Source organism: Perca flavescens, chromosome 5 (assembly GCF_004354835.1).
Source record: "Perca flavescens isolate YP-PL-M2 chromosome 5, PFLA_1.0, whole genome shotgun sequence".
NCBI lineage: Eukaryota > Metazoa > Chordata > Actinopteri > Perciformes > Percidae > Perca > Perca flavescens.
In genome coordinates this window covers 19,344,068-19,371,780 of record NC_041335.1, presented here as the reverse complement: position 1 = coordinate 19,371,780, position 27,713 = coordinate 19,344,068, and the positions used below count along the sequence as shown (strand labels likewise).

Genomic DNA, 27,713 nt, shown 5'->3' with positions numbered 1-27,713 from the left:
GGACAAATGGTAGCCATTACGGAGCTTGGAGCTTGAATCTAAATCCCATCTTTGAAGGACATCTCTCTATGCCACCCTAGGGCACATAACAAATTACTGTTACTTTAAGTTTATTGTGATGTAATACTAATAAAATATATAAAATCACTCAACCCTCTGACTTTACTTAGAATGTATTAGAGGTCGACCGATATGGGTTTTCTCAGGCCGATGCCGATCTTTTGAAATCAGGGTCGGCCGATGGCCGATATATGCTGCCAATTATTTTTGGCCGATATTTGCTTGTTTTTAACCTCTATTTGAAAGATAAAATTTAACACTAATAAGTACTTAAGATACACAAAATTTCTCAACAAAACATTTATTGAACACTTGAACACCAGTCTGCACTTTTATACTTACATTAAACATGTATAATGTAAACACATATATTGTATAAATAAACAAAACTGGTAAGAAGAAAGAAAGAAAATAAACTTAACTTTGTCAAATAAACTTTTCAATGAAAAGATAAAGTTTAGTGCACTTAGCAGCATTTATCAAACATCTGAGAACAATAAAATAAATTAACCATTTTAACAATAGTAGTGCTGACACACAGTAGCAACCAGCAGCATTTCTTTGTTTTGGTGTTGGCTGGGTGAAGCGCTGCCATAAGGGGCTCAGACTTAATGACTAAAAAAGGGGGAAAATACAAGGTTAAGTTAGTATTTTTGTATAGTATCTTCTTCAAGTCATTTTATAGATAGGTATAGATATAAATTCTAACATTTGTTTTATAAATCAGCTAATAATTCAGTGCATTGTAAGTGATACAAGGCTAAAAACGTTTCTATCATCTTCCCAAAAACTTTCCTGAAACATGTATTTTTGTTTTGTTTTGTTTGTTGACAGACAAAGCCAAATGGACAAAACCTAATTATCGCAAAAGGGCTGAAAACAACTTTAGGCCATATGGTCAAAATTAAATGATTTAATAATAATGTAATAACTATAACTTATAACAATAATGCATTTCACTAGTAAATTGCTGTTGAACGACAAAAACAACCACCATGGTAAAAGCGTATTTTACAACAACTTTGAATGCACCGCGACGCACCGTCTGTGTTGTTCTTCAGACAAGTAAACAACGGCAGCTGCACACTGCTTAACATGCTGCTGTTGGATCATATACACTGAAATAAATCACACTTTACACCGTTTAGCTGTCAGCATTTTAATTGTGTTTACTCCATCTGCTAGCTAACGGTAGGCTAACATTAACTGCTGTTGGATCATATACACTGAAATATATCACACTTTACACCGTTTAGCTGTCAGCATTTTAATTGTGTTTAATCCATCTGCTAGCTAACGGTAGGCTAACATTAGCTGCTGACGAGTGTAATGTTAACTAGCGTCACATGCTGCGATGTTTCTGTTATTCTAACATTCGTTTTCGAGCATCAGAGAGCAACGCAGGCATATCAGTGACTCACAGAAATCCGCGCTGCTATTCGGTCCGGTAGATACGGGTCGTTAAGGCACAAGTGCCGTATTAGCAGCGGGTCTACTCTGTACCAACCCTAGCAACGACGCTAGCAAAGCAAAGCCAGTCCTTCACTAGCCTATGGTGCGGTGGTCTCTTTTAACTACAACTTCTTTCTCTGCATTGAGTTGACAACCCTCTCAAATATAGACACACAAACAGAACAAATAATAAAAGTCTCAGATCCACTGTCTGTGATTGCAAAATTTTAGATTAATTATTGTGACATGACAGCATGACATGACAGCTATTAATATCCAAAGTAGCCGAACGTCATGTCATTCATGTTTTTTTCTCGAAGTTGGCAGTAACATGTCATACGTTTTTCATTAAATATATAGGACTTTAAGAATGTAATCCTTACCGTTTTCTCCGAGGAACAGCTCCTTCCTTAGGCACTGGGTGAGGTCTGCTCACTCTGCTGGTAATTGACTCTTGGGGCAGCGTGCGTCGAACAGGTGTTCCACAATAACAACAACACCAGGCTGCCCGCAGATGCGCCTGCCTATTAATCGGCTTGATATTGGCCGATGCCGATTATGTAAAAAATGCCAAAAAATCGGCCGATTAATCGGTCGACCTCTAGAATGTATCTTCTGAAGTGGAAGATTACACTTAGACAGATAATGTCTAAGTTCATCATAAACCATTATCCTAGCAAATTACTTCCACTAATTTAGGTTGTGGTTGGATTGAGTGGTAAAGAATGTAACAGGAACTTGACCAGGCTCCAGACACATATCCAGTTACTGTCTGACTATGTGTGTGTGTGTGTGTCTGTGTGTGAGTGAGTGAGTGAGTGAGTGAGTGAGTGAGTGAGTGAGTGAGTGTGTTTGGGATAGACATGTGGAGTGCCTGTCACCACACACTGATGTGTTTATTTCAGAGCAGCTGGGGTAATCACTCACATGTAGAGACAGACGCAGACAGGCACACACATAAATATTCTCACACACACACACACACACACACACACACACACACACACACACACACACACACACACACACACACACACACACACACACACACACACACACACACACACACACACACGACAAGAGGTACACTAAGGGACAGATTAGCCAGGGATTATTTTAACTGCTGAGCAACTGTTAGCCTTGAGAGTTCAGGGTCAAACCTATCCAAAATTGCAAAGAAAATGTCTACACACAAACCAACGGCATTATTTCTTTTTCACTGACAGTACTGCTCATGTCATCATCAGACGGTCTCCTATATGTGTTTTTCTCTCTCTCTTTCAATTTAAAGCTCCTGAGAGACACAATTTGAGGCATTGTGAAATCCTTGAGAACATCTAAATCTCTTTAGACTGTGATAGAAAGCCTTTAAAAGCTGATGGAAAGCTATTGGATTCTGTAGGGAGGGTTCAGCCGTTCAACAGAAAAGGCTTTATGGACACAGATGGTGAATTCAGAGAACTTGAATCAAGTCCAGCACAATGTTGACTTTTTATTTCTGGTTTTTATATTTATGAATTTCTTTCCTGGTCCGAGGTCATCCAAACCAATCAAGATAACGGAATCGTCCATCAAAGTTTCTTAAAAATCTACACTGAAACCAAGCAGCAATGTGAAATTTAGATCTGAGCCACAGTCAACTGATGTGAGGTTCATTAGGAAATAGAGGAAGCAGTCTGACAGCTTGAATACATTTTTTAATCTTGAAATCCAAAGAGGAGTGACCCCACAGGCCAGGCAAAGCCAGTAGACTGCACATAGCAGGTTGTGTGGTGAGTGTGTGTGTGTGTGTGTGCGTGTGTGTGTGTGTGTGCGCGTGTGCGTGTGCATGCGTATTTCATTAAGGTTGCATTTGCGCAGGTAGTTGTTGGAATGTTGGCATGTGAATGTATACAGATGCTGTGTGAATATAAATGTAAATAGTGTGTGTGTGTGGTAGTCAAGGCTTTGGTGTGGCATGCTGACGGCCACGTGATGCCAGCTGGTCATTACGATGTGTGTATCATGTATCAGGGCACCAACCCCATCACATTGACAACTTTACAACAGTCGTCAACTGGTCGACACGGCAACCGCAACCGCTAAGTTTAGAACATTTTTAGAGAGGTCACTGGACATCACAACTGTCAATCAAAAAAAAGATGGCTGTGTGTGTGTGTGTGTGGGGTGTGTGTGTGTGTGTGTTTGTGTGTTTGTTTGTATGTGTGACTGTGTGTGTGTGTGTGTGTGTGTGTGTGTGTGTGTGTGTGTGTGTGTGTGTGTGTATGACAAGGAATAGAGAATGAAAATGGCAAAAGAATGGACATGATAAGAACAAAGCGAAATAGAAAGTCAGAGGAGATAAAAAAAGGAAGTCAGGGCTATAACCTGAGGTCATCAGCAGGTTTTAAACCTAAATCCCTCTAATCAGCTTCAGCAGACAGGGGAGACAGACCAATCCATTTGCCCTGAGATCCCATTATGACAGGAGAAAGGGATGGAAAAGATGGCAAATCGAGTGTTAGTGTGTGCATATCCGTGTGTGCATGGATGTATTGTATTGATCCAGATGTCAAAACTAAAGAAAGCAGATGAGGCAGCAGTAGTAATTAGTCAATAGTGTTGAGATATGTCTTCAAGACGAAGGAGTGTGAGTGTTAATGTGGCAGAAAGCGAGAGACCCAATGAGTGAAAAATAAACTCCATGTCTTTGTGGCTCCAACTGTTGATGTCACAATTCGACCAAGGTATTTGCGACCAATGTATTTCCCCCAGAGGAATTAGAGATTTCTCGAGGTGAAAGGATGGGAAAGGACCGCTCCGTTTTTCCCCACCACTCCTCCCCCCATCTTTACCTCTGCCTTTCCCCCTACACACTCTTCCTCACTTTGTACGCCGGTCTGCCTGAGTGCCTCACTCACCCCTTCTCTCAGGGGAGCTGTGTACTTAGGTGCAATTGAAAACGACTATCAAACCCTGAGGAGTGAAAACGTGATTCACAGACTCCTTATGCGGTAACGCAGCCTTCTCCAAGTGCTGTGCTGCTCTTCCCCAGCGACCAACTAAATGAAATTATGTCTTTTTATCCATTCAGGTGGGAATGCAGCCAGATTAAACCAGGAAAGTAAAGAGAAATCTGAATTGTGAATGACATTCACTGTTGTTAAGGCCCTCAGGGAGTGGAAGTGACACGTGTGGCTCTCACAAAGTGGATGTTTACTGTGCAACACGTTTGATGAGAGGGTAAAATATCGATGTGCTGACAATGTAGTTGCAGCATATACACAATATAATCTTTCATTGAGGAGGATAGTGTTGGGACAGTGTGAATATGTATGGATTTACCACACTGTTCATGCACTTGAAATCCACACCTGTTCGAATTACTAGCATTGCTGGGAACCGCTGACCTCATAAAGTCGGCCTTGCTTATCAAAGTGTCCTTGAGCAAGGCAGTAAAGTTAAATGGCCAAAATAATGATGTGCTCATTTCACTAGGGGGCAAAAGTAACTCCCCCCTAAGAGAAGTTAGCCAGTTGTGCTTTTTGTTTCGTCTTCACTGCACGTGTATTCACTTCTGTTCAGTTTTCAGCAATATGTACATCTGTGCTAATGAAAAGGAACATGCCAGTATTTTTCAGTCTTTCTGAACAAAATCAGGCAATCCACTTTCATTAATTATCCTCATTATTTTCTGCAAAGCTCAGGCACAGTAAGAGAGAACGCAGACGTTTAGCCTATATTCCCTCCCTCACTGAGATTTCCTTGATTTAACTTGTGCTGCAACTCAAATTGGTTCTCAGGGGACAGTTAAGTCTAAGTTTTAAACTTTGGATCAGCAATACCTTGTTGCAGCAGAACTCTCAAGCAACTGTCACTCAAAACGAGATCCCCTGATTTCCCCCTGTGACAGTTAAACACAAATGTTTCTGCGCAAAGAAACAGTGCTTTATAAGACAAATGTGAAATCATGTTATGCTAAACCTAAACATTGTCCTTGTTTGTGTTAATGTTAAAACATTAACATTTTGCTACTGCGATTAAGTCGATTGAATTAATTATTTGTATCAGTTAAATGGTAATAAATGATAATTTAGCACTATCCTTGTTGGAATGAGTGCTTACAGTTATTTAGGTTTTGACATTATTAAGTCTTTTCAGTTTTTGCTTGGACATAACACTAGTAAAAAAGGCTATTTAACAAAATTTGTCAAAAGGGTAAGAATGCATTTTTATTCAGCACACACTTCATCCACTGAGTGCAGATTGTGAAAGAGCGCCCGCCCCCACCAATGCTCTGTCTGTCATTCACAGTCCCAGGCAATTTCAAAAAGTGTCACATCTGTAATAACTGACTTTGCTGTGGCATTTCCAAGTTAATTCCACTTGATGATTCGGTAACACCTTATAATAACTATCACTTATTAATGATAAATTGATAGTTAATTAAACTTAAAATAATAGTTGCGTTACTGTTAACAAACAATTAAATCATAACTAATAATGTTTACTTATTATTAGTAATGCTATAATGTGTTATTTTAAAAGTTTATTGTTGCACACATTCGGATCTCTTAATCTGTTGTCTTGCTTTACATTCACCCTGGGAGGAGGTTAACAATAACGCTGAACGTACCTCAGCAGCTGGTATGCCCTCTGGAGGGCGACACTGTAACAGCACTTCCTGCTCCAGAGATACTTCCTTTCCCAAGGGTTCCTGTTCAAATGACTTCTTCAGGTCTGAGGAAAGAGACACAGAAAGACAGGAAACTTAAGGCAGGTTATAAGGTGAGCCAGAGAGAATATGACAAAATCGTTGTGGGGATTAGATCATAATGATACTAGATAACATATTGACTTTTTAGAAGTGATACTGTTATGTTATGATATGGTGGTGAAAACTTTGCTTAGGTAGCCAATGAAAACATTATCAACAAAGGCCGAGACCTTGAATTTAAATGATCAAACTACTGGTCATTCGTAATGATTTCATCTCTAACCAGGACAACCCTGGAATAATAACATACAACAGCAACTCCAAGAATTCTATAAAGAGCAGAAAGTCTTAATGAAAACCGGACTTTTGTGGGAGGCTATTTTGCAAAAGCATCCTGTGAATCATCAGTCAGGGAACACATTTAGGAGATACTGCCATGTCATTGTAAACATGGCTCTTTACCTCATTTCTCCAGCAACAATGACACAGTAATTATGGAGTTGGTGATTGAAGTCAGCCATGCATATGTTGACTTCTTCCACTCTCAGGGCACTTTAGAAATGTACACAACAAGGAAAAACACTTAGCTGTATATTCTTGAAGTGAAGTAATGCTCACACAGGGTGCGCGCGCACACACACACACACACACACACACGATCATGCGTCATCAAGTGCTTTAGCTGCTTCCACACACTATACACAGGCTGCTTTGTTGCATGCTCACCCCCCAATCACTACGCACAATCTTTAAACTTCATTTCATATATACTGCCAGAGTTTCAGGATCTCAAGCAGGCCAAAGACAATAAATGATTCACACTAATGGTCCACATGCTGTGATGAATGACAGTATTACAAAGCGGCGTGGAATGCACTGCCATTTGTTCCACAGAATGTTTCAGAGAGGGTTCAGCTGTTTTCATTTTGGGGTGAAAAAAATCCTCACAGTAGCAGACTTTAAGACAATTAGCTAGATATTTAAATAAGAACAACAGAAAATGGAAAGACAAAAGAAAGGAGAATGGAGGGAAGGCGAATAAGGATGTGAGAGGAAACACAAAAACCCTTGTGGGTGGATGGATGGAAGGACTGTTTTGTTTAACTGATCGTTATGCCAAATACATTTTTCTCTGCATCTTTGTTTTAATCATACATTCATTGAGAGAGTTTAAAACGGGAAACCATTTTGCAGATAATGTTGAGTATTCTTGCCTCTGCAACTCTTTATTTCACTACTTTATAAACATCCTGCCTAGGGCTACCTCTTACACTGCAATGCTCCATATTTACTCTTTATTTATTCACTTTTCTGATCACCTCCCTAGTCTGCTGCAATGTTGCATACAGTAATGTATGCGTGTATGCCTACATAGGCAGCTGAGCTTAACACATGTTCAAATAATTAGCTTGCCATAGAAAAGGCCATAAAACAAATTGTAACCTGAGAGGGGTGGCAGTGTTACAGGATTTAGCAGGTGACTTTATGCTGATCCGATGGTGTGATGGATTTCTAAATAAGAACATATGGAGGGGGTGGAGATTTTTTTTCATTCAAGCTTTTGGGTGTAACTCAAAGGTTTACGATCTGATTTCTCCTAGAATCGAGAGTATAAAGACTAGTATGAGACAAGTATGATCTGGATAAAATGATTAGCAAAGCTATTTTGTACATTCTAATTCTGTACTTTGGAGTGTATTTTTAACTTTGAATTAAACGCATGTCAGCATGTAAGGAAGATTAATTGGCTACATATCTGCAGATGCAGGATGTGAGTATTTCAAAGTGATATGCAGAGGTCTGTTGATATACGCGCCGTCAACAGCAACATTTAACTGATACAATGTTTCAGATAGTAATACTAAAAAACTTGTTCACTTTGAAGAGTTTGAAAAGTGACTTTGTTAGTTTGTAAAGGATGGCTGCAGCTGTGGAACACAAATCCTCTCTCCTCTGTCCTTTAGTTTTTAAAACCATACCGAAAACTTTCGACACAGCGGGTGTGTGTGTGTGTGTGTGTGTGTGTGTGTGTGTGTTATCCTTGCGTCCTTTTACTCTCCTGGTTCCCAGGTGTGCTCTTAATCACCTTCTCTGTCAGCTGTGGTACACCATTAGTGAACACACATACACTAACACACACCGGATAGAACATTTTTTAATACTGAACCGGTCGACTCAGAGTCACTCTCTGGGTATTTCATCAGGACAGTCACCTTACAGTGGCTAACAGACATAGAAGGAGTGAAAGAGAAGGAGAGGTGAAATAGGATGGGGGTATAAGGAAGGTAGAAGTCTGGGTAGCGGGTGGGGGGGTTGAAAGATGAGAGGCAGAAAGAGAGTTCAGGAAGGAGGGAGAAGTTGGCAGCACACAGCAGGACCACTTTACTCTTTCTTAATACTAAAACCACCTGCTTGTTTTTTACCAATCAAATACTTACATCACTTCACAATATCATGATCCCAATCTTAGAAAGAAAAAGGAAGAGATAATATGTGCATCAGCTTACAAAAGTATAAGAACTCTGAATCGAGCCTTCAAAAAAACAATTCACACAAGCTAGTTTTATCATTTTAAATATTTTGAATTTGTAATAATGAATCACTCTCTCCCTCATTCACAAAGGCAGACTCAAATACTGGAGAAGTGAAAGGAACGGTTGTGATTAGATGAATGTCTGAGCAATGAGTGGAAAATGTTTAATATTCTAAGAGAGAAAACCTACACTTAAGCTATAAGTGCAAAAATGAGCTATTTGCATGTAATTTGGGAATTTGCCTAGAGACTATCTTGCGTTAGGATCAGACCGGCTGCGACACCAAATTGGAAGGCTTCCCTACTTCCTATCCCGCTACTTCCGACGCCCTTGCTCGGACCCTCTTCACCTTCATTTTGATGTCATGTTACACACCTTTAAATTTCCGTGACTGTGTCTTGCACGGTTGTGACACTATCACGGTTACAAAATCTGGCCACAGACCTATAAAACACCTGGCAAATTACTCAAAACCGCTTCTTTGGTAGTTCGCTACAGTAGGTGTCTCCAGGACCACATTCTGCCATCACACACACACACACACACACACACACACACACACACACACACACACACACACACACACACACACACACACTGAAAACAATACCAGTGACGCTGCCGTGGCTGGTAATAAAGTGGTTAAGAGTTTTGCACGTAAACTTCTGGAAGAAAAGTCTGTTTTAACATAAGAAAACTCACTGTGTGTGTAACTGTGTCACACACCTAATGTGTTTCCTATCAGCCTGCTGTGTGTGCATTGTTGTACTAAACAGTTTCAATACCATACAGTATATTGCAAGGTAAATATTGTATACTATGTAAGCAAGTCAAAAAGCAGCAGGAGATGAGGTACAGACTCATGGGATATAAGAACCTGCCATATTTGAAACTGTATGTGTGAACAAGGCATTAGAGGTGATCACGGTGTCTGCCTTCTAGAGGATAAACCACTGACAAAGCTTTTAAAATTTCCAAAACGCTTCAGAACACCTTCCCACCTAGTTGACAAGGTTTAATTTCATACACTACCAATCAAATCATTATCAGATTGCGTGTGGAGAGCTAAAAGAGTTATGTGAGGACAGAGAGTATTGCTGAGGCTAAATGATAACTTCATAATACAGTCAATCCCTGTGGGGGACGACAGCCTGAACAGAGCATGATGGTTCATTATGGGAGTAATCACCCAAAGCTTCAGCCCTAAATCCACCACATGGCTACCAACACAACACACAGAGACACACGTACACTGACAGATACCGAAAGATAAAGAGAGAACGATAGAGACGGTGCGATGCTGTCACATTGAGAAAAATACACACAGGAGATGGAGACTAACAAGCGGCCACAACGCATACATGGAGACAGAACAAACACAAACATGTCCACTGTGGAACAGAAAAACAGACTAACACAAGCAAACACACACACAAAAAAAAGAAGAAAAAAAAAAACTGCAGACACAAGAAGAGAATGAGGAAGTGATTGAGGGGTGAGACATACTTTGCTCATGCCAGCCAATTCCAGGAACAATTTCCTGGTCTTAATTAGTAAGGGAGATGGTGAAATGAGGAGGTGGTGGTGGGGAGAGTTGATCTCCATAAAGATTGAGAATGAAATTAAAGGAGATTAAAGCAAACCACTCAGGGGATGAACAGACAATACACACACACACACACACACACACACACACACACACGTTCACACCTAGTGCTAAGCTAGCGGGCTATGACAGACAAAATGTTTGCCACTTTGTAGCAATAGTTTGTCTTTAAGAGAATGTGTGTGTTTTAGAGAAAGAGGGAATGTGACATTGTGTTCATGACACCAGGGGACCATGAATGTACTTCAACTGAAGGTGTGTTTTTGTACATGTGTGCAAATATGTGCCCAAGGGAAATATGTGCACAGGAGAGGAAGGACAGCTGTGTCCTATCAATTCACTGACCCCACTTCACTCCTAAACTGCAGATAATGCTATCAAGCTTCATAAATATAACAAAAGCAATGAGAAATTCACTGAACAACTTCCAACCACAACAGGGTTGAAATGTGCAGAGGGCAACCTTATTCAGTGTGAACTCCCTTATACATACACAATAAAGCAGTGTAAGCATATATTCTGAAAATGACCTTTCTTGCATAACCTCTTCTTTTTCCCTCCCACCCCCTTGTCTTTCTTCGCCTCCTTCGCTCTCCCTCTAAAACTTCTTCCACTGCTCAACTAAAACTGTTATTATGTTTGTGGTGAGTTTGTTGCCTCAGGCTCCTCTACATAAGCACATTTCAAAGCAATTATCCAAAATGGGTGTCTCTGCCTGCATGCTACCCATGCCAAATCATAACGGTTTCCCCTGGTGGAGCTCAAGCAATAAAGAGCAATGTGAGCTACTTGGAAAGAAAGTAGCAAGCAAAGTACTCTCCACAAGTCTCAGAGAGGATAATTTAGACATCCAATTTCCTGCACAGTGGCATGGAAACAATCAGACCTCTGGATTAAAAAAAAACAACAACCAAATGATGTAAGTGATTAAGCACAAAAGAAGGTAAGGTGGTATTTAATAAACATTAGGAAAAAATTTAATGTAAATGGGTTTATAATTAAAATGCAATTGTATTAAATGATAAATATCTAACTTGCGAACAATCAAAGAGTTCCTGCTGTAGCAGCTATATTAAGATCATGAGGTGAATTTGTATTGCTTTCTGCTCAGGGAACTCATTAAATGCTGTGATTTCAAAAGGATTAAGTTATATTAAAGTTATAATATTTTGCTTGATAACCATATACAGTATTTGTATTTTTCTAACAGGTTTTGATATGGCTTTCATGTAATAGTTTGTTTGTGCAATATCATGAAAGTATTTTTTTTATTTTTTTTATGACAACATAAATATATCCTAAGGCCACAGGGTGTTTAAGGCTGTAGCTGTTTATGAGTACCTCTTCAACATTTGGGTACTCATAATTACGTCTTCAAATAACCAATAAAGCTCCAAAAGATAAAAAAGGAAGAACTGAAGGTAGACTGTGACTTTGAGTGTCAGTCATTTTCAGTGTGGTTATATAGGGAGTCATTTTCTCTAAGTGACTTTAGAGAGTCTCCAACTTTGCACCCTGTCATTTCAACACTTCCCAACCTGTGATCAGCCCGGGACATCAGACAAGGTCTTTCCATCCAGTGTCAAGTTTTGAACAAGTAAACAACTCTATTCGCTGACATGGCACTGGCACTCTGAAGCACAACGAATGAAAGATCCCCAGTGAAGGCAAATCATGATTTCAAAAAAGTTTAAATCTAACATGGATGTATTTCAATTTAAAAGAAAAAAAATAATCTGTTTAGCTTTGCATGTCATCACAGACTTTCCTTTAGGCTATTAGTTGTAAGAGTCTTACTTTTGTATGTTAGTCCATACAATGTCAATGTTACATTGATATAAAAAGGAAATTGTCCAAAAAATGTTGTTTCATCTGAAAAGATATTTTTGACTTTTAATCTTCATATAGTATCTCAGCTCTAGTGATGTATTGACCACTTTGGGAAATAAAATTCAGCCATTCAGAGTCATCTGCCAGCTAAATCTGCTTTTTTACTTAATGCTTAACAACAAAATTTTATTGAGTTAATTTATGGAAATATCATTCTGTTTTTGTTTTAACCTTTAACTTATGCCATACATATCGTTCTGGGAGACACCTCAGCGACTCTATGGGTTAACGAGAGCTGACGATCCCTTCTGCCTGCCTAAGAGTGGTTCCTTTATTTCTCTTGAAAAATAATGTTAATGTACAAAAAAAGTATATAATGCAGATTGTTATGTATGTTATTTTTCTCACAGTTGGGCTTTTAAGTGACTTCAGTCGTGTGTGTTAAATCATCACTGTGGCTCACCACCATAACAGTTTAAAGTACGCTGAAGCAGTCCCTGACATCTGGGAAAAACCTCAGCGATGGTGAGACATCATAACCACACATCCACACAGACACACACACTATGGGTTCTCACTATAAAAATGTTTATTCAGTGTTTGTGATCATCGTGAAGTCTCTCTCAGAGCCAGAAACCAAGACTCTCTTGATGATGTCATCCAGAGAAAAACACTGAAGGTTTTCCACTGACAGTGTTTGCAAAAGTGTCAGGGTGAGTGTGGAGGGAGAAACAGCATGGATCTTTTGGCGTATCAGTTCTGATTTGTCTGTGCATTAATGAAACCGCTAAGCAGACCATTTCATGCAAAAAAGGTTAAATGCCATGAGGTTGTTGGGGGAATTTGGTTTCTGCGCTGCAAAGCAAGTTTCATACCAGAAAGGTTGGCTAACACACTACAGTTGTTTCCAGGTGCTGGGTTATAAATGCCTGCCTATATTGTTGTAATCTGCATGCAGGTTTAAGTCTAAATGAGTGTAGAACAATTTGGTTTTAATCAATGCTTAAAATCTAACACAAGGAATCCCTGTTGGGCCTTGTTTTCCTTGGTCTAATTCATCCATGATTGAAGGAAAATCTAAATTCATGCAGCTGAGACATTTACATCATAAACAAAACAGAAGAGAAATTCCCTAACAGACATTTTCCAGTTGACACAAGTAGCTGCCTGCCTGGGTTGCTGTGTCCCCGAATGTCTGGACTCTGATTACTATGCACACACATGTCTCAGTGGAAGGTGGCAGAACAAACTGCCATCATCTGGAATGTGTGTGTCTCTGGGTGTTTGTGTTTGTGTGTGTATATGCGTGTGTGTGTGTGTGTGTGTGTGTGTGTGTGTGTGTGTGTGTGTGTGTGTGTGCACGCATGCGCGCGTCCTTGACACATTGCTAATCCGTTGAAGGAGAAAGACTTGACCTGATAGCTGCAGGGCCAAAGAGCATGACTGACACTGCATGCACATTTGTGTGTATGTACCGTAAGTGTCTGTGTTTCGCTTACCCCTGTGTACGTGCCTGCACTGCTGTGCGAGTGTGAGAATGTGTTTGTCTCACCTGTTTAATGAACTTGAATTAAGCTGCCTGCGCACAATCATAAACTAGCTAAAGTACCCTGCTCCAAAAGACCAACAAATCACTGACATTTAATATCTCTGATTGTGTGTTTGACACTTTAACAGCCGCAACACTGATCTTCATTATCTAGCTACACACTGCATATTCAGATAATGACTTGAAGTGTTAATTCTACAGTTATTAAAACAGCCTGAAGATGGTGGAGAAGGAGAAAGATAGAGGTAAAAAAAAGAAAGCACGAGTGACCAAACGAAACAATAAGCACAAGATGAGCAAAGCAAGAAAAAAACTAAAAGAGGAGACAATGAAAAAGGAGAAATAAGAAAACGAGTGGGAAGAAGAGATGGAAATGCAGGAGAGAAATGCTGAATTGCTATTGCATGGTGCGGTAGAAAAGACACTTTGCTCAGCAAGCTCTAGCTGCCAGGAAGCATTTTAATCACAACAGTAGATCCAAATAGGAGCGGAAAGCGGGGTAGGTCAGGAGGTTGGGTCGATTTAAAGTAAAAGGTTATCGCAAGACTGGGCTGAGTGTAATCAGATCTGGTTAAGGGAAAAAAATCACTGTTATAACGCAAAGAGAGAAAGTGAGGATGGAGGGACAGACAAAGTCAGAAGAAAAATACACACTACACAGAAATATAAAAAGAAATGAGAGGGATCTGAAGAGAAAGAGTGAGTTAAGTTAAAGAGAGGAGAGAGAGTTCTATCATCTTTCTCCGTCCTGATATCTATTGGCCATTCAAGCCTTCTCAGAGGCCTCCTCCATCACCACCCCCCCACCAAACCTCCGGAAGAGGTCTTATGTGTGTGAAATATTATACGTATACCCACCCTATGTGAATAAAGGTGACTGAAAATGGGGGGAAATGATGCAAGATAGGTAGCATGCTAGTTTGCTTTTGATACAATGTAAAAAAAAAATGTCATTAAGTGTAAAAGATTTATGATTTAGAGTAGAACACTGGTTTCCATTTACAAACATGGGCAGCCCTTGATCAGTCCAAATTATGTAAATAAGACCAGATATAGAATTATTTTAGCTTTGCTGTAATGCAAAGTAATTTTTTATGTTATTATAAGTATATTGGTAGCAGAAGTAGTAGAGTATTGTTGGTGCCTTATATAAGGTATATACAGTGGGGGAAATAAGTATTTGACCCCTTGCTGATTTTACAGGTTTGCCCACTTACAAAGAATGCAAAAATCTACAATTTTAATCATATGTACATTCTAACAGTGAAAGACAGAATCCCAAAGAAAATTCCAGAAAATCACATCATATGAATTTATTAAAATTGATAACCATCTGATGAGGAAAAACAAGTATTTGACCCCCTGGACAAACAGCATGTTAATATTTTGTAGAAAAACCATTATTGGCCAGCACAGATGTCAAACGGTTTTTATAGTTGGTGACAAGGTTTGTGCACATTTCGGCAGGGATGTTGGCCCTCCTCCCTGCAGACAGCCTCCAAATCATTCAGGTTCGAGGTTGTCGCCTGGCAACTCAATTTTAAGCTCCCTCCAAAGATTTTCAATCGGATCCAGGTCTGGAGACTGGCTAGGCCACTCCAGAACCTTGATGTGCTTCTTCTTCAGCCACTCTTTTGTTGCTTTGGCGGTGTGCTTAGGGTCGTTGTCGTGCTGAAACACCCATCCTCGACGCATCTTCAGCTCTCTCACTGAGGGAAGGAGATGTCGGTCCAGAATTCCACGATACATGGCCCCGTCCATCCTCCTCTCAATACGATGGAGTTGTCCCGTCCCCTTGGCTGAAAAGCACCCCCAAAACATGATGTTGTTCTTTGGGTTGTACTCGGTGTTCTTTGCCCTCCAAACACGACGAGTTGAGTTGAGGCCAAAAAGTTCTACTTTGGTCTCATCTGACCACATCACCTTCTTCCAGGCCTCTTCTGAGTCGTCCAGGTGGTGAATGGCGAACTTCATGCGGGCCTGTACATGTTTCTTCTTGAGCAGGGGACCTTGCGTGAGCTGCAGGATTTCAATCCATGACGGCGTGAGTGTGTTACCAACCGTTTCTTTTGTAACTGTGGTCCCAGCTGCCTTCAGTTGATTCATCAGTTCCCCCTTGTGGTTTTGGGATGATTCCTCACCGTTCGCATGATCAGGGACACCCCACGAGGCAAGATCTTGTGTGGAGGCCCAGACCGAGGGAGGTTGGCGGTGGTGTGGTGCTTCTTCCATTTCCTGATAACTGCACCGACAGTTGATCTTTTCTCTCCAAGTTGCTTTCCGATTCTCTTGTAGCCCATCCCAGCCTTGTGCAGATCAACAATCTTGTCCCTGATGTCCGTGAGAAAGCTCTTTGGTCTTGCCCATGGTGGTGATGTTGGATGCTGGTTGTTTGGGTGTTGACAGGTGTCTTTTATACAGGTAACAAGGTGAGGCAGGTGTATTTGATGTAGATAATTGGTTCGGATTGGGGCTGTGTCTTAAAGAAAGACTAACTGGCTTGTATGAGCCAGAATACTTGCTGTTTGTCCAGGGGGTCAAATACTTGTTTTTCCTCATCAGATGGTTATCAATTTTAATAAATTCATATGATGTGATTTTCTGGAATTTTCTTTGGGATTCTGTCTTTCACTGTTAGAATGTACATATGATTAAAATTGTAGATTTTTGCATTCTTTGTAAGTGGGCAAACCTGCAAAATCAGCAATGGGTCAAATACTTATTTCCCCCACTGTATATACAGTATATATATATATATATATATATATATATATATATATATATATATATATAATCTGTTTGAGGCAGACAAAAAACAAAAAAAAAAACAGAAGTAAAAAAAAACAAACAGATAATACATAAAACAGGACAATTAAGGAAAAAGTAGTCTCGCTTTGCCAGACCTTCCTCCACAACGCTGCGGAGGAGGGTCTGGCTAGTCCACATAGCATTCCGGGATGGGAGAAAAACGTGCTCTGGTTTATTATCATTCCAACATAAAAAAAGTGAAAGGAAACGGACATCGGCGAAAAGACATGCATCCAGGAGAATTTCCTGCGGCACCGGAGCAATCCCGGAAGTGGAACTTTGAGGATATAGACTAAGGAAAAGGGAAAACTGAGGTGCTTGGACTAACTGTGTTGATGTGGCATTATACTTGCTGACAGCTGGTGCTACCTGATGATATTGATGGCATGCATGTTGTAAGTCATAGAGTGATGCAGGCTGATCAGCTACCTTGTTGCAACTGAACAATGTGGCCTTCAGTTCTCAGTATGTGTGCATGTCTGTGTTGCTGGTGTCTACGTTCACGTGTTTACCTCTGAGAATCTCAGAAGCCTGTACGTATATGTACGCTTGCCTGCATCCGTCTCTCAGCATGTATCAGCCCGGACGTTAGCCAAAAACAGCACATTGCCCAGCTTTCACTGCACCCCGAGGAGGGCCCATTTCATTCGAGAATGTTATTAGTGGAGCTTAGAAGGATATTTCTGACTGTGTCACTAACTCTCTGCTGACAGACAGAAAAACATCCTCACATACCAAAGCAATGCAGAAAGTAGTGAGGCTGTGTTCTAAATTCAAATGGTGTTACAAGCCAAAATAATTGAGAAATATGTTGCTGCAGTACTTCCACACAACTGGTATACTGTATTGTATATTGTGTTATATTGTCTAAGCGTGAGTCAGGTCATTTTTCTATGAATGAACAAGTGTATATGTATTATATTTAAATAATCTGCTACAGGGCCAATTTACAATATGGTGTAGTGGTCTATAAAATATATAATACATAAATAAATGAAACAACCAAGCTCTACAAAAGTGCAAATGTGAGACATATTTACAGCCAAATTAAATAGCCTGAATGAAAAACAAGGGTCAGCATGATGGATTTCCTTCTGCAGCACGAATAAGACCAACCTGGGAAAACACGATTTCCAGGGTGCACGTCTGTTAGAGTGATACTGTCTGTTAAAGTACTATATATTGGGATGTGTGCAGTTTGTTCTGAGTGTCTGCTGAATGGACTCTATCAAAGCCCCCAGATGTCCTTTTGAGAGTTCAGTCAAGCAGAGCCACACTGTCAGAGTAAGACAGGTAAACCGGAGAGGTGGGGTCTATTTTATTATTGGCATTTCTTTTCTGCTTGACCTTTTTATAACCTGAGCACTCAGATGAGTCCCAGTTGTCTTATATGGCAGAATTGAACGGAGCAATGATGCTTGGAAAACTTGTTGCGGGTTCAATTTTCAGGCCAGTGAAAGGAGCTTTGAAGGAACAATCCATTTTGTTATATGAGGCTTACATTGAAAGAACGAACAAGGCCTTTTTTAGGTGATTTCTATCAAACATCTCAACTCCCTTGCCACACAGTTGCTGCAGAGCCATCAAGTGACCATCACTCACAACAGGATTCAACCTTTTCTTTCCCCCCCTGGACTGTTGTTTGGGTCTAACAATCCTAAAATGATTTCCCCATGTGATCACTGTGTGACATGGTAACACTCTCTGCTAGAGTGATATTGAGTCTGCCTGGATTTAGTCTGGCCTGTGTTCTTTTGGTGACCTTATAGTCAGACTCCCAGTTGTCAAATTAAATTGTTCACCAGACCATAACAGGAAGCTACTGAAGACATAGAGCTAATTCTCAGTTTAGAAAGTTCCCCACCATATATCATTCAGTGTAAAACCAAGTTTGAAGGTTCTACCCAACTACACGTTTTTTTCCTGAGCCTTTGTTGTTTCTAGTTAAAATATATACCCTTATGACAGCAATGTGCCTCTACACCTCAAAGGAAAGCTTAATAGACGTCAAAGTTATAATCCTTGAATTTTCATGAAATAAAACCTAGTTTTGAGTCTATTTATATATATATATATATATATATATATATATATATATATATATATTTTTTTTTTTTTTTTCATTATTACCTATTCAGTATGATCTCTTATTACCTCTCTATATTTTGTTGTTAGTGGCGGAGTCCGCCATTTCCGCACAGGATACAAGTTGCCTACACAATAGGGATTCACAGGAAACGTTGCACACATGTAATTCACCGTTTTTAATTCTATCGCATTTATATCAGCCTCATTGTTCACTCTCCTAACGTCTGTTCTATCAAATTACTGTTAATGCAAACTGAACACTTCGTACTGCTGCTGGTTCACATTAAAAGCATTCAACTGGCGAAACACAGGGTGGCTTTTATTGTGAAGCTGTCACAGGAAACACATATTTGTTAGAGGCAAGCTCTGACAGCAATCATTCATTTTAAAAACATCTACATAACAAGACCCAGCAGAGTGAAGGTGATAACTTTGCCTGTGCATGTACTGTAGGATTGTCTGTGTGCATCTTTATTTGCAAACTATCTTTTAATTTTTTGGAAGGATAATATGTACTTTGTGAGTATACGAGCAATGAACTGACCCATACTCTCCATACTCATGTGTGAACAGTACCCACTGGTCTTTAAACCTCACAGGCGTGCATACAATAGTGTACTCACATGCAATGCGAACATGCGCCTTGCGGCTTTTGGTGGTTCCAGCAGAGCTCCAGGCCACGCACTGACACCAGTAATCTTCAGGACCAAACAGCTCCTCCACCTGCTGCCGTGTGATTTCTATACTGGCTTCTCTTACGACCAGACCTGCAGAAGAAAGGAAAAGCATTGTTGAATCACTTGCAGTATAAATTGAGATTTGGATTAAAGCTTAAGAAGACTGCCTCAAATGGTCAAGTTCCAGTTCTCACAGAACCACCAGAAAAAGTTAAATTCTATTTAAGCTTATACCCTTGTGATATGACTTTATGTTAGCTTAAGAAGCAAAAGCGGTGAACAGTAAAACTCTTAGCAAGTAAATAAAAGCAGGAGATAATCACACAATATATGCTGCTTGTTTACAAACCCAGGTCATTCTACTAGTAAAGTCTCTCCGGATTTAATGTAAACTTTGTGAGATTGTTCCTTTGCACTTCTAGCACTTATCTCACTCTGGTCTCCCATTCCCTGTTTTCGCTGGTGTTTTGAAAGCAGCTCCATGTGAAGAATAAGTGTGAGGTTTAAATAGCTGCACCCAACTGATAGGACTGCAAGGGAGCAGAGAGAGAAGACTGCAGAGGAAAATAGGAAATGAGGACCGAGGGATAAACTCAGGATGAAAATATGGGGGACATTGGAAAGGGTCAGGTAGAACACAGGTGCACAAGCAGGGAAAAAATAGGCACTGAGAAAATTGTGGAAATGCATGACAAAAGAAAGGAATAATGAATAAAAATGAAGTGGGAGGAGGGTGCAAGGAGGGACTGATGAAAGAAAAGAAGGTTAAGCTCACAAACTAGAAAGAAAGGGGAGAGGGAAATTAGAGAAATAGTAGACTTGAAGAAGTAATGGAGAGCAATATGACAGAGGCATAGTGAGAGAAAGAGAGAGGATGACAGAATAAGAGGTGGGAGAGGGCAATGAACTGTGAAACAGAAAGGAAAAGGAAAGGAGATCAAAATGGGTTTTAGGTAAAAGTATGTGGGGACTGGGGAGCAGACAGGCAGAATGCTATGAGATCTTGGCAGTTTATTTCAGGTTCAGCAAGTGTTACAAAGACCCAAGCAACAATCTCTATGGGGCTCCACAAATCTGACTTGGGCTTATTACTTATGAAGACTCTCAGTAAGTTCCTTCTGCCAGAGAAATTGAGAGACAGTTTAAGTAAGCATGTCAGTGCAAAGGCAAAGGGGACCAAGAGGAAGGCAAAAAGTGAAACCCAGTGAGCAGGAATGTGATGGACCAAAGGCCATTAATGGCTGGCAAGAGAATTAAAGAGAAACCCATGAGGGCAAAGAGTAAGAAAGGCAACAAATGTTTTTGTGAAGCTAGCTGGGAGATGGGGAGACATGGCTTTTGAGTTACAACAAAAATCTAGATATATAAGAAGGGAAACAAAGATGGAAGAGATTGAAAAGTAAAAGAGGGAACTCTAAATAAATGGCAATTCAAATAGCATTGATGAAACAAAGGGCAAAGAGAAAAGTAAGGCAGAGAGTAAAAGGCTTGTGGAAGCTACTGCTGGTACAACAAGGAATAAAAGCCAGTGAGGGGGGAGAAAGGTATAAGGCCAAAGGGCAAAGAGCAAAGAGCAAAGAGCAAAGACGGTATAAAAATCTACTGTGAATATCAGCGCCTGAGCAAACTAGCAAACAGGAGAGATTGTTATGGCTTCGCAGTTTAAAACAAAATGGGCAAGGGACACAGCAAGAGAGTAGAGGCTAAGAAAATGGCAGCTATAGTGGCAATTATGACCAGCAAGAAACCCAGGACTAAAGCTGAAACAACTAGTAGGTAGGCAGAGGAATGGGCAAAAAACTCAATGTGCAGACAAAAAGGACAACAAGTAATGCGGGAAGTAAAGCAATTAAAGTGAACACTTAAAATGAGCCAAAGAGCTAGTAATGGTAAATGGACTCAAACAAATGCATAGAAAGCATGTGGGATGGTACATGAACGGGGCCATGGGATTTGGGGACACAGTAAGAGATAAAGAGCAGGCTTGTGCTGAAGACAAATAAATAGACACCATATGTACATTTACAGTTTTTTTCGATTGCTAAACGACAGTGGGCACAACTGGAGTCGCATGTGCAAAACTCAAACTACAGTCTGCACTACCTACAGTCACCTGAGCTAAACAGTTCACATCACCTGCAAAACTCATTCAAAGCAACACAACTCTTAACACACGTCTCAAACAGTATGCAGAGGCCTCACTGAGATAACACACACCGTCACTCAGAACACACTGAGGGTAAAAACACTAGCATCAAACACCAATACAGAAATTACAAACTTTCTCATCTTTACAGTTTGAACAATTTGAATTACTTGACACTACTCAACAGTTTATTCAAGGAAAAAATATAGATTGTATAGCATACCAATTTTTACATAAGGTAAACAAGAAGGAATGAAAATCAGCAGTTTTCTTCAATAAAGTATTTTGTCTCTAGTAATTTATGGAATTACTGGAAAAAAAAAAAACTAAAAGGTACATAACAGTAACAACGAATAGTGTGACTAATCCTGCCTCTCTCCAGCATCATGTGGCAGGTTTTCTTCATCACATTGGATGTCTGCATCATCTCTAAATACTAATGAATGTGGTGTTTCTATTGCTTTCATCTCCATTACTTTCTGAAAAACAGTAAGAACGCAGTTTTACTATTGTAAAGATATAGTGTTTTTCACTTTTTTTTTATAGCTGTGTACATAATCTCAGACATCTTACCTGGACATGTTGGTATCTTTGCTCTTTTACCTGTTTCTCTCAAACAGTACAGTGTAGAATTGTTTAATTCTTATTTGGTGTTTGTATACAAAAAAAGACTTTCTGAGCTTTCTCTGTATAAATACCATATATGTTCACTAACTAGTCTAAAGTAAGACACTTGCTTAGGCTTTCAGCTAAAATTGCAATCAGCAGTGTTTGATAGGCACCAGACTGAAATCTATTCTGTTTTGAATGTGTGGTTTACAGTTTTGACAGCAGTGTGTTAGCATTTGAACAAAGTGCTGTAAATCTACAGTGTTGTGCACATTGTGGTTAAAGTCATGGGATAAGTGTGTAGAGTTTTGAAAACTGTGTTCAAGCAATGAAAAATGAACTAGAGTTTGGTCCACATGAACTGCTGCTGTGGAGACTGTAGTTAGAGTTTTGCACATGTGACTCCAGTTGTGCCCAAAAAACTGTAAAGTTTTTACATCACTCTGCTAAGATAAAAAACTATTAGCAGTAAAAAGCCAAGCTAAGAATTTGTAGAAATTAATCATAAATGATGAAAAAAGTATACATTTGATTCAGATAATTAAATAAATGATGACAAATTGTTTATTTTTATTATATATATATATATATATATATATATATTTTTTTTTTAAAGTACAGCGGACCAAAAAGCTCCAACACGGAGAAAGCATCTCAAGTTTCCAGTACTAACAGAGTATGTAAAATAAATGTGGATTGGCTCATCTTCAAAAGTAGTGTATACATTTATAAATGTATTTACAAATGTAAAATTATGACTTAACAATACTGAGCTGACCTCTGGATGCTAACTCTGCACCCAACACAGTGTTGAGGGATGTCACTGATCATGTGTACTTCATGTGTAGTCATTTGTGCCACAATTTCAACTACATTCTCTCATTCATAAACTACAATTAAGCAAGCAATTAATACTATTTACAGTTTGTTCCTAGAAGATGACCACAAAATGGCATAGTTTCTTTCAAACAGTTTTTCATTGATAGGTGATTCACTTTTTATCCAGGTGAATGAAGCCAGTATTGAATTATACTTTAGTTGGATGATTGCAACATGCCAGAGTTGGGGATGTCAGTGGGTGAATGAGAGGTAAACCATGTGTTGCAAGGTATTGCGTTTTTTGAAATGGGGAGATATTAGTTAGAGGACACAATAGAGCAGAGAGGGTTACATGGATATGAGAAAACAGACAAAGAAGGAAAACAAAACAAGAACAGGACTTATATAGTGAAACAGAGAGCATCAGGGAGAACCAAGTTGGTTTCACAGCGGGGGAAATCAATGGGTGTAATGATGAAATGTGTTCAATTTCTCAGTGCGGATGAAGCCAAAAAGATACACCAATCTGACACTGCCGGCTTATTGTGGATGGAAGGCCAAAAGAGCTGTGAAATGAGTTAACAAGCACTAAAGTGATCTTTTAATGTCAGCTTCAGAAACCTGATCAGCAATCAGTAACCTGACTTTCTTAAACATTGTCTAAACATCCTGCTTTGTTAATCAGGAATTAGAGAAAACTGGTTAAAGAAGCTAGTTTTTTTCTGCGAGACAAACCTGATTTCAGGGCCGTGTATACACACATAACTGGGTTTGTAATGGGTTGTGTGCATGTGCAAAGACTTTTAACAGGAGGAAAGAAGTACCGCTGCGAAAGCAGCATAGGGAGATGAACTGGAACATCATTCCTCTTGGCGGCACATACCTGTATCCAAAATAGTTGAATCCAAAGAGTAACTAAAGCTGAAACTGAAATATACAGGTATAAATATAAAAAAAAATACAGAACCTGTTCTCTCACAGCGTCGTCAATCCCAATTCTCCGACCAAAGGAAGAAAACCAAAACCAATGCATGACACCACATTTTGGGATAAAATATTACATATTACACATTAATGTTGAAAGTTATTGATGCAGCATAAACATATGTGCCTTTGTGAAGAACTACATCCCTTTTGAGTTCCACTGTGTTTACATGAAAACAAAATGTAATGCGATGCAAGAAGGTGCGTCATACAGTTAAATATAATATTTCATCCTGTAAGAATTCAGTCATAATGTCAAACTTTTGACACCACAGATCTGCAAAACATGTACACCTATCTACATCCTACATGAGAACAGATTCCCTTTTTTTCTTTCAGTGTCATGTCAATATACAAATATATCAAACAAACAAAAAAGTGGGACTATAAATAAAGAAGATAGATGTCAGTGGATCTGGAGTTGTACTGTTGAAACCGATAAAGCCACTGTTGCTTCCATTGTTCGCTAATGTGAAGCTGAGGAAGCTGGTATTGTTGGGCAGAGAGCGACTGAATTACCTGAGGCTTAAAAAGTCCCAGATCACTCTGTGTCTTATTTTGTTTAGATACAGTGCTTAGAGCATTCACATCATTCTCTTATGAGAAGACAAGCGTGGAATTTTGGGTCTCTGTAGCATGACAGTGCTTTACATCAACAAAACCACTGCTGTCAGCTGAGGGAGGTGAGGGGAAAGAAGTAGATGAAAAATGGAAGATGAGTATCAAGACGAGAGGATACTGTCAAAAACATTTCTATCAATCACGAAACTGCGCACAGCCCCAAAAATATTCCTCTTAGTTTAAAGTGTCAATTCTTATAACTAAGTTTACTTGCCAGCTAGGGAGTAAATGTACAAATGTTGGCGAATGTGCTTTGTCAGGTCTGGACTTTCTCTGAAAAATGGGAACTTGGAGTAAACATACACAGAAGAAACAGGTTGCAGAGTAGAGGTATACAAATTATTTCCTTTGTGGGTATATATATAGCAGTTTGTCTTACTATACATGCCCACAAAAATGTACCTCTTCCTAAGTGTGATGCAATGGTTTAGGCATGGTTCACACAACCGGTAGGTTTCTTTTTTGCAGCAAATACCTTATTATACCAGAAAGTATATGTTCACATTCAAGTATTATAATATCTAATATAATTGGTGATTTAATGTTACTTGCCATAACTCCCTTTTCAGTTGAGTTGCCACATCCACCAAATATTTACAATTAACCATCTTAAAAATCTGTTATCATACCCAATATGAATGGATGGCTGCCTAAAACTGCCTAAATAAGACCCAGATTATAAAAGAAAACACTGAATTGCCCTTTAAATGCACCATTCAGAACAAGTTTAGACAATTTTGTTTGCAAAGGCTATAACTTTATTTGTCACAGCTCAAATTAAGGTGATGTGTCAGCGAAGCTTACAGACAGGAGTTTTTTTTTTTTTATGTTATCAAATCTGGAGAAATGTTGGATAAAAACAGATAATGATAAGCAGCTTTTCCACAGAAGTGATAAGGAAAGCGCAAAAGCATTTTTTCTTAAAATGGATTCAAACCAGTATAACAAAAAGCAAACGTAGGCTGAGTCAATTACTTAATCGTCACAATGTCAACAAAATTGACTTGTTGTAACTGGATTTGTTCTTAATTAGAAATATTTACAAACATATATTTGTGTTGTGCATATGGCAATTCATTTCAATCTCAACCATCTGATTCAACGTTTTCATAATTTGACTGTGACAATGCAATGGGAACGAAATAATATGCTGTCCATGTCACAGATTAGCAGCCAAAATATGCGTTTCCTGCCATTTTCATATTTCCCTAGCTGTTAAACAGTTTGTAGGTCTATTTTCTGTCTCTTTTTATAAATATGTTTTCTGTTCCCCTCTGTCTCAGTATATTGCCCACTGTGCTTTGACAGAAATACATAGATGAACAAACCAACACAAATTCAGTGATGGCATAGACAATTCTAAACAAAAGACATTTATTTGAATCCAATGGAAAGAAAAATCTAGAGAGAGATACATAATGAAAGAAAGCCAGCTAGTCAGGGACAGACTTGAGAACAGAGACAGGGTTTTGAGGCTAAATGGTTTAGAAAACCAAAGAGATAAGGAAACAGACGGAGAAGCACTCCAAAGCGTTGTGGTGTTTAAATGTGATCAGTGACAGGTCAAGCAGATAGGCCTTTAGGGAAAAGTAACAGAGGATACAGAAAAAGTCAACACTATTATTATTTCATCAATGCCACAGAGAGAGAGTCTGACAAAAGACAAAGGCATGAGGTCAGAATAGATTCATCCTCGGGATGAATTACATAACACAATAACAGCCCTGCAACAAACACCTCAACTGTGAAGTGCATGATGTTCCATTTAAGTTGAAATTGAGCCACTGAATTAACATTATATACATGTAGAGACACAAGTTTCTACTGAAGTGTTTGTGACCTACCACCTGTGGAGGAGCTGCAAGTGAAAACACAATTTCCCTACAGGGATTAATTCAGGCTTTGTAGCTTTACCACAAACCTTCTACCACAGTCACTACTAAAAACTAACTCCTAAAAATGTGTTGAATGCCAAATATATTTCACCCAGAAATTACATGGGTGTATGCAATTTAGTTTTACATTTGTGTAAACAATTAAAAGTATGATGAAGCTGTTTTAATAGAAAGTAAATTAAGTAAGCCTAAATAATTTGTTGTCTTAATAATTACATGCTGCTAAAAGACTAACAGATTTAATTGTAAATACCTAGAGATGGGCGACAGATTAAAGGGAAAAAATTAAACATAATAAATGTAGATGCTTCCATACAGGGATGAGACATCAATGATGTGAATCATAAGCTATGGCCTTCATAGTCACCATGGGCTGGTTTCACAAAGATATTTTACAATGGTCTATTGCATTAGGCCAGTCTTAATTTTCCACTTAGATTAGCCTAATGCAAGATAAAGAGATACCCAAAAATCCAAACTGGCTTATTTTAAACCTCCCTTCCAGGCTAACTCAGGACAGAGAGCCATGTTTCCATGGTAACAATCAGTGACACCTGCTGGCCAGTGGCACCAAACAACAACATGGCTCATAATTAGCTCACAGTGTTGGGAGTAACGCGTTACAAAAGTAACGCAATTACAGTAATGTATTCCTTTTTGCTGTAACGCAGTAATATAACGCATTACTAATTAAATTTCGGTAATATTATTACCCGTTACAATCTCAGTAACGCGAGTTACAACGCATTTTAACGCAACATTTTTTAAGAATTTCCCAACACCGCGAATCAATTGTTCACGGAAAAAAAAAAGCCGTGAGTATTATTTCATAACATCTGTGTCCCAACAGGTGACGGTACGTCAGCTCGGACAGCAGTGTGTCCGAGCTGCTGACAGATTTAAACATGTCGGGAATTAATGTTTAGTCTTACTTACACGTAAATCATTGCAGTTTATCAGCGGTGGAGAGTAACTCTGCCTGTAGTGGAATGGCTTGACGACCAAAAAGGCTTGTCTTTTACTGTGACCATTTACTGTTCAATATGTTTCGGTCATGAACGGTAATAATTATTACAGTTGCAGTTTTACAAATAATAAAGTGAGCAACTTAGCTTGACGAACATGTTGTATCCATAGGTTGCATCCATAGACATGCATAACAGTTGCATCTCAGTAAGCTAGCAAGAGTACACAAGGTACACAACCGACAACTTCCGTGTAGGCTACTTCAAAATAAAAGCACTTCCTGCAACGGTTCGCAGTAAAACTAAATTACTGTTAAACAAATAAGGTTGTGTACCTTTTCACATATCAGCTGTAATCAAGTACTGTAAATAAT

General features: G+C 39.2%; 1 protein-coding gene across 1 annotated transcript in view; it reads right to left on the bottom strand.

The window, feature by feature from the left end:
• The window catches only part of unc5ca (unc-5 netrin receptor Ca), a 104,418-nt gene that overhangs the window by 61,455 nt on the left and 15,250 nt on the right, over nt 1-27,713 (bottom strand). The window contains exons 3-4 of the mRNA XM_028579138.1: nt 19,247-19,390; nt 6,128-6,231 (exon numbers count right to left, since the gene is read on the bottom strand). Of these exons, the coding sequence (XP_028434939.1) occupies nt 6,128-6,231; nt 19,247-19,390 (248 nt within the window). The remainder of the gene's footprint in view (nt 1-6,127; nt 6,232-19,246; nt 19,391-27,713) is intronic.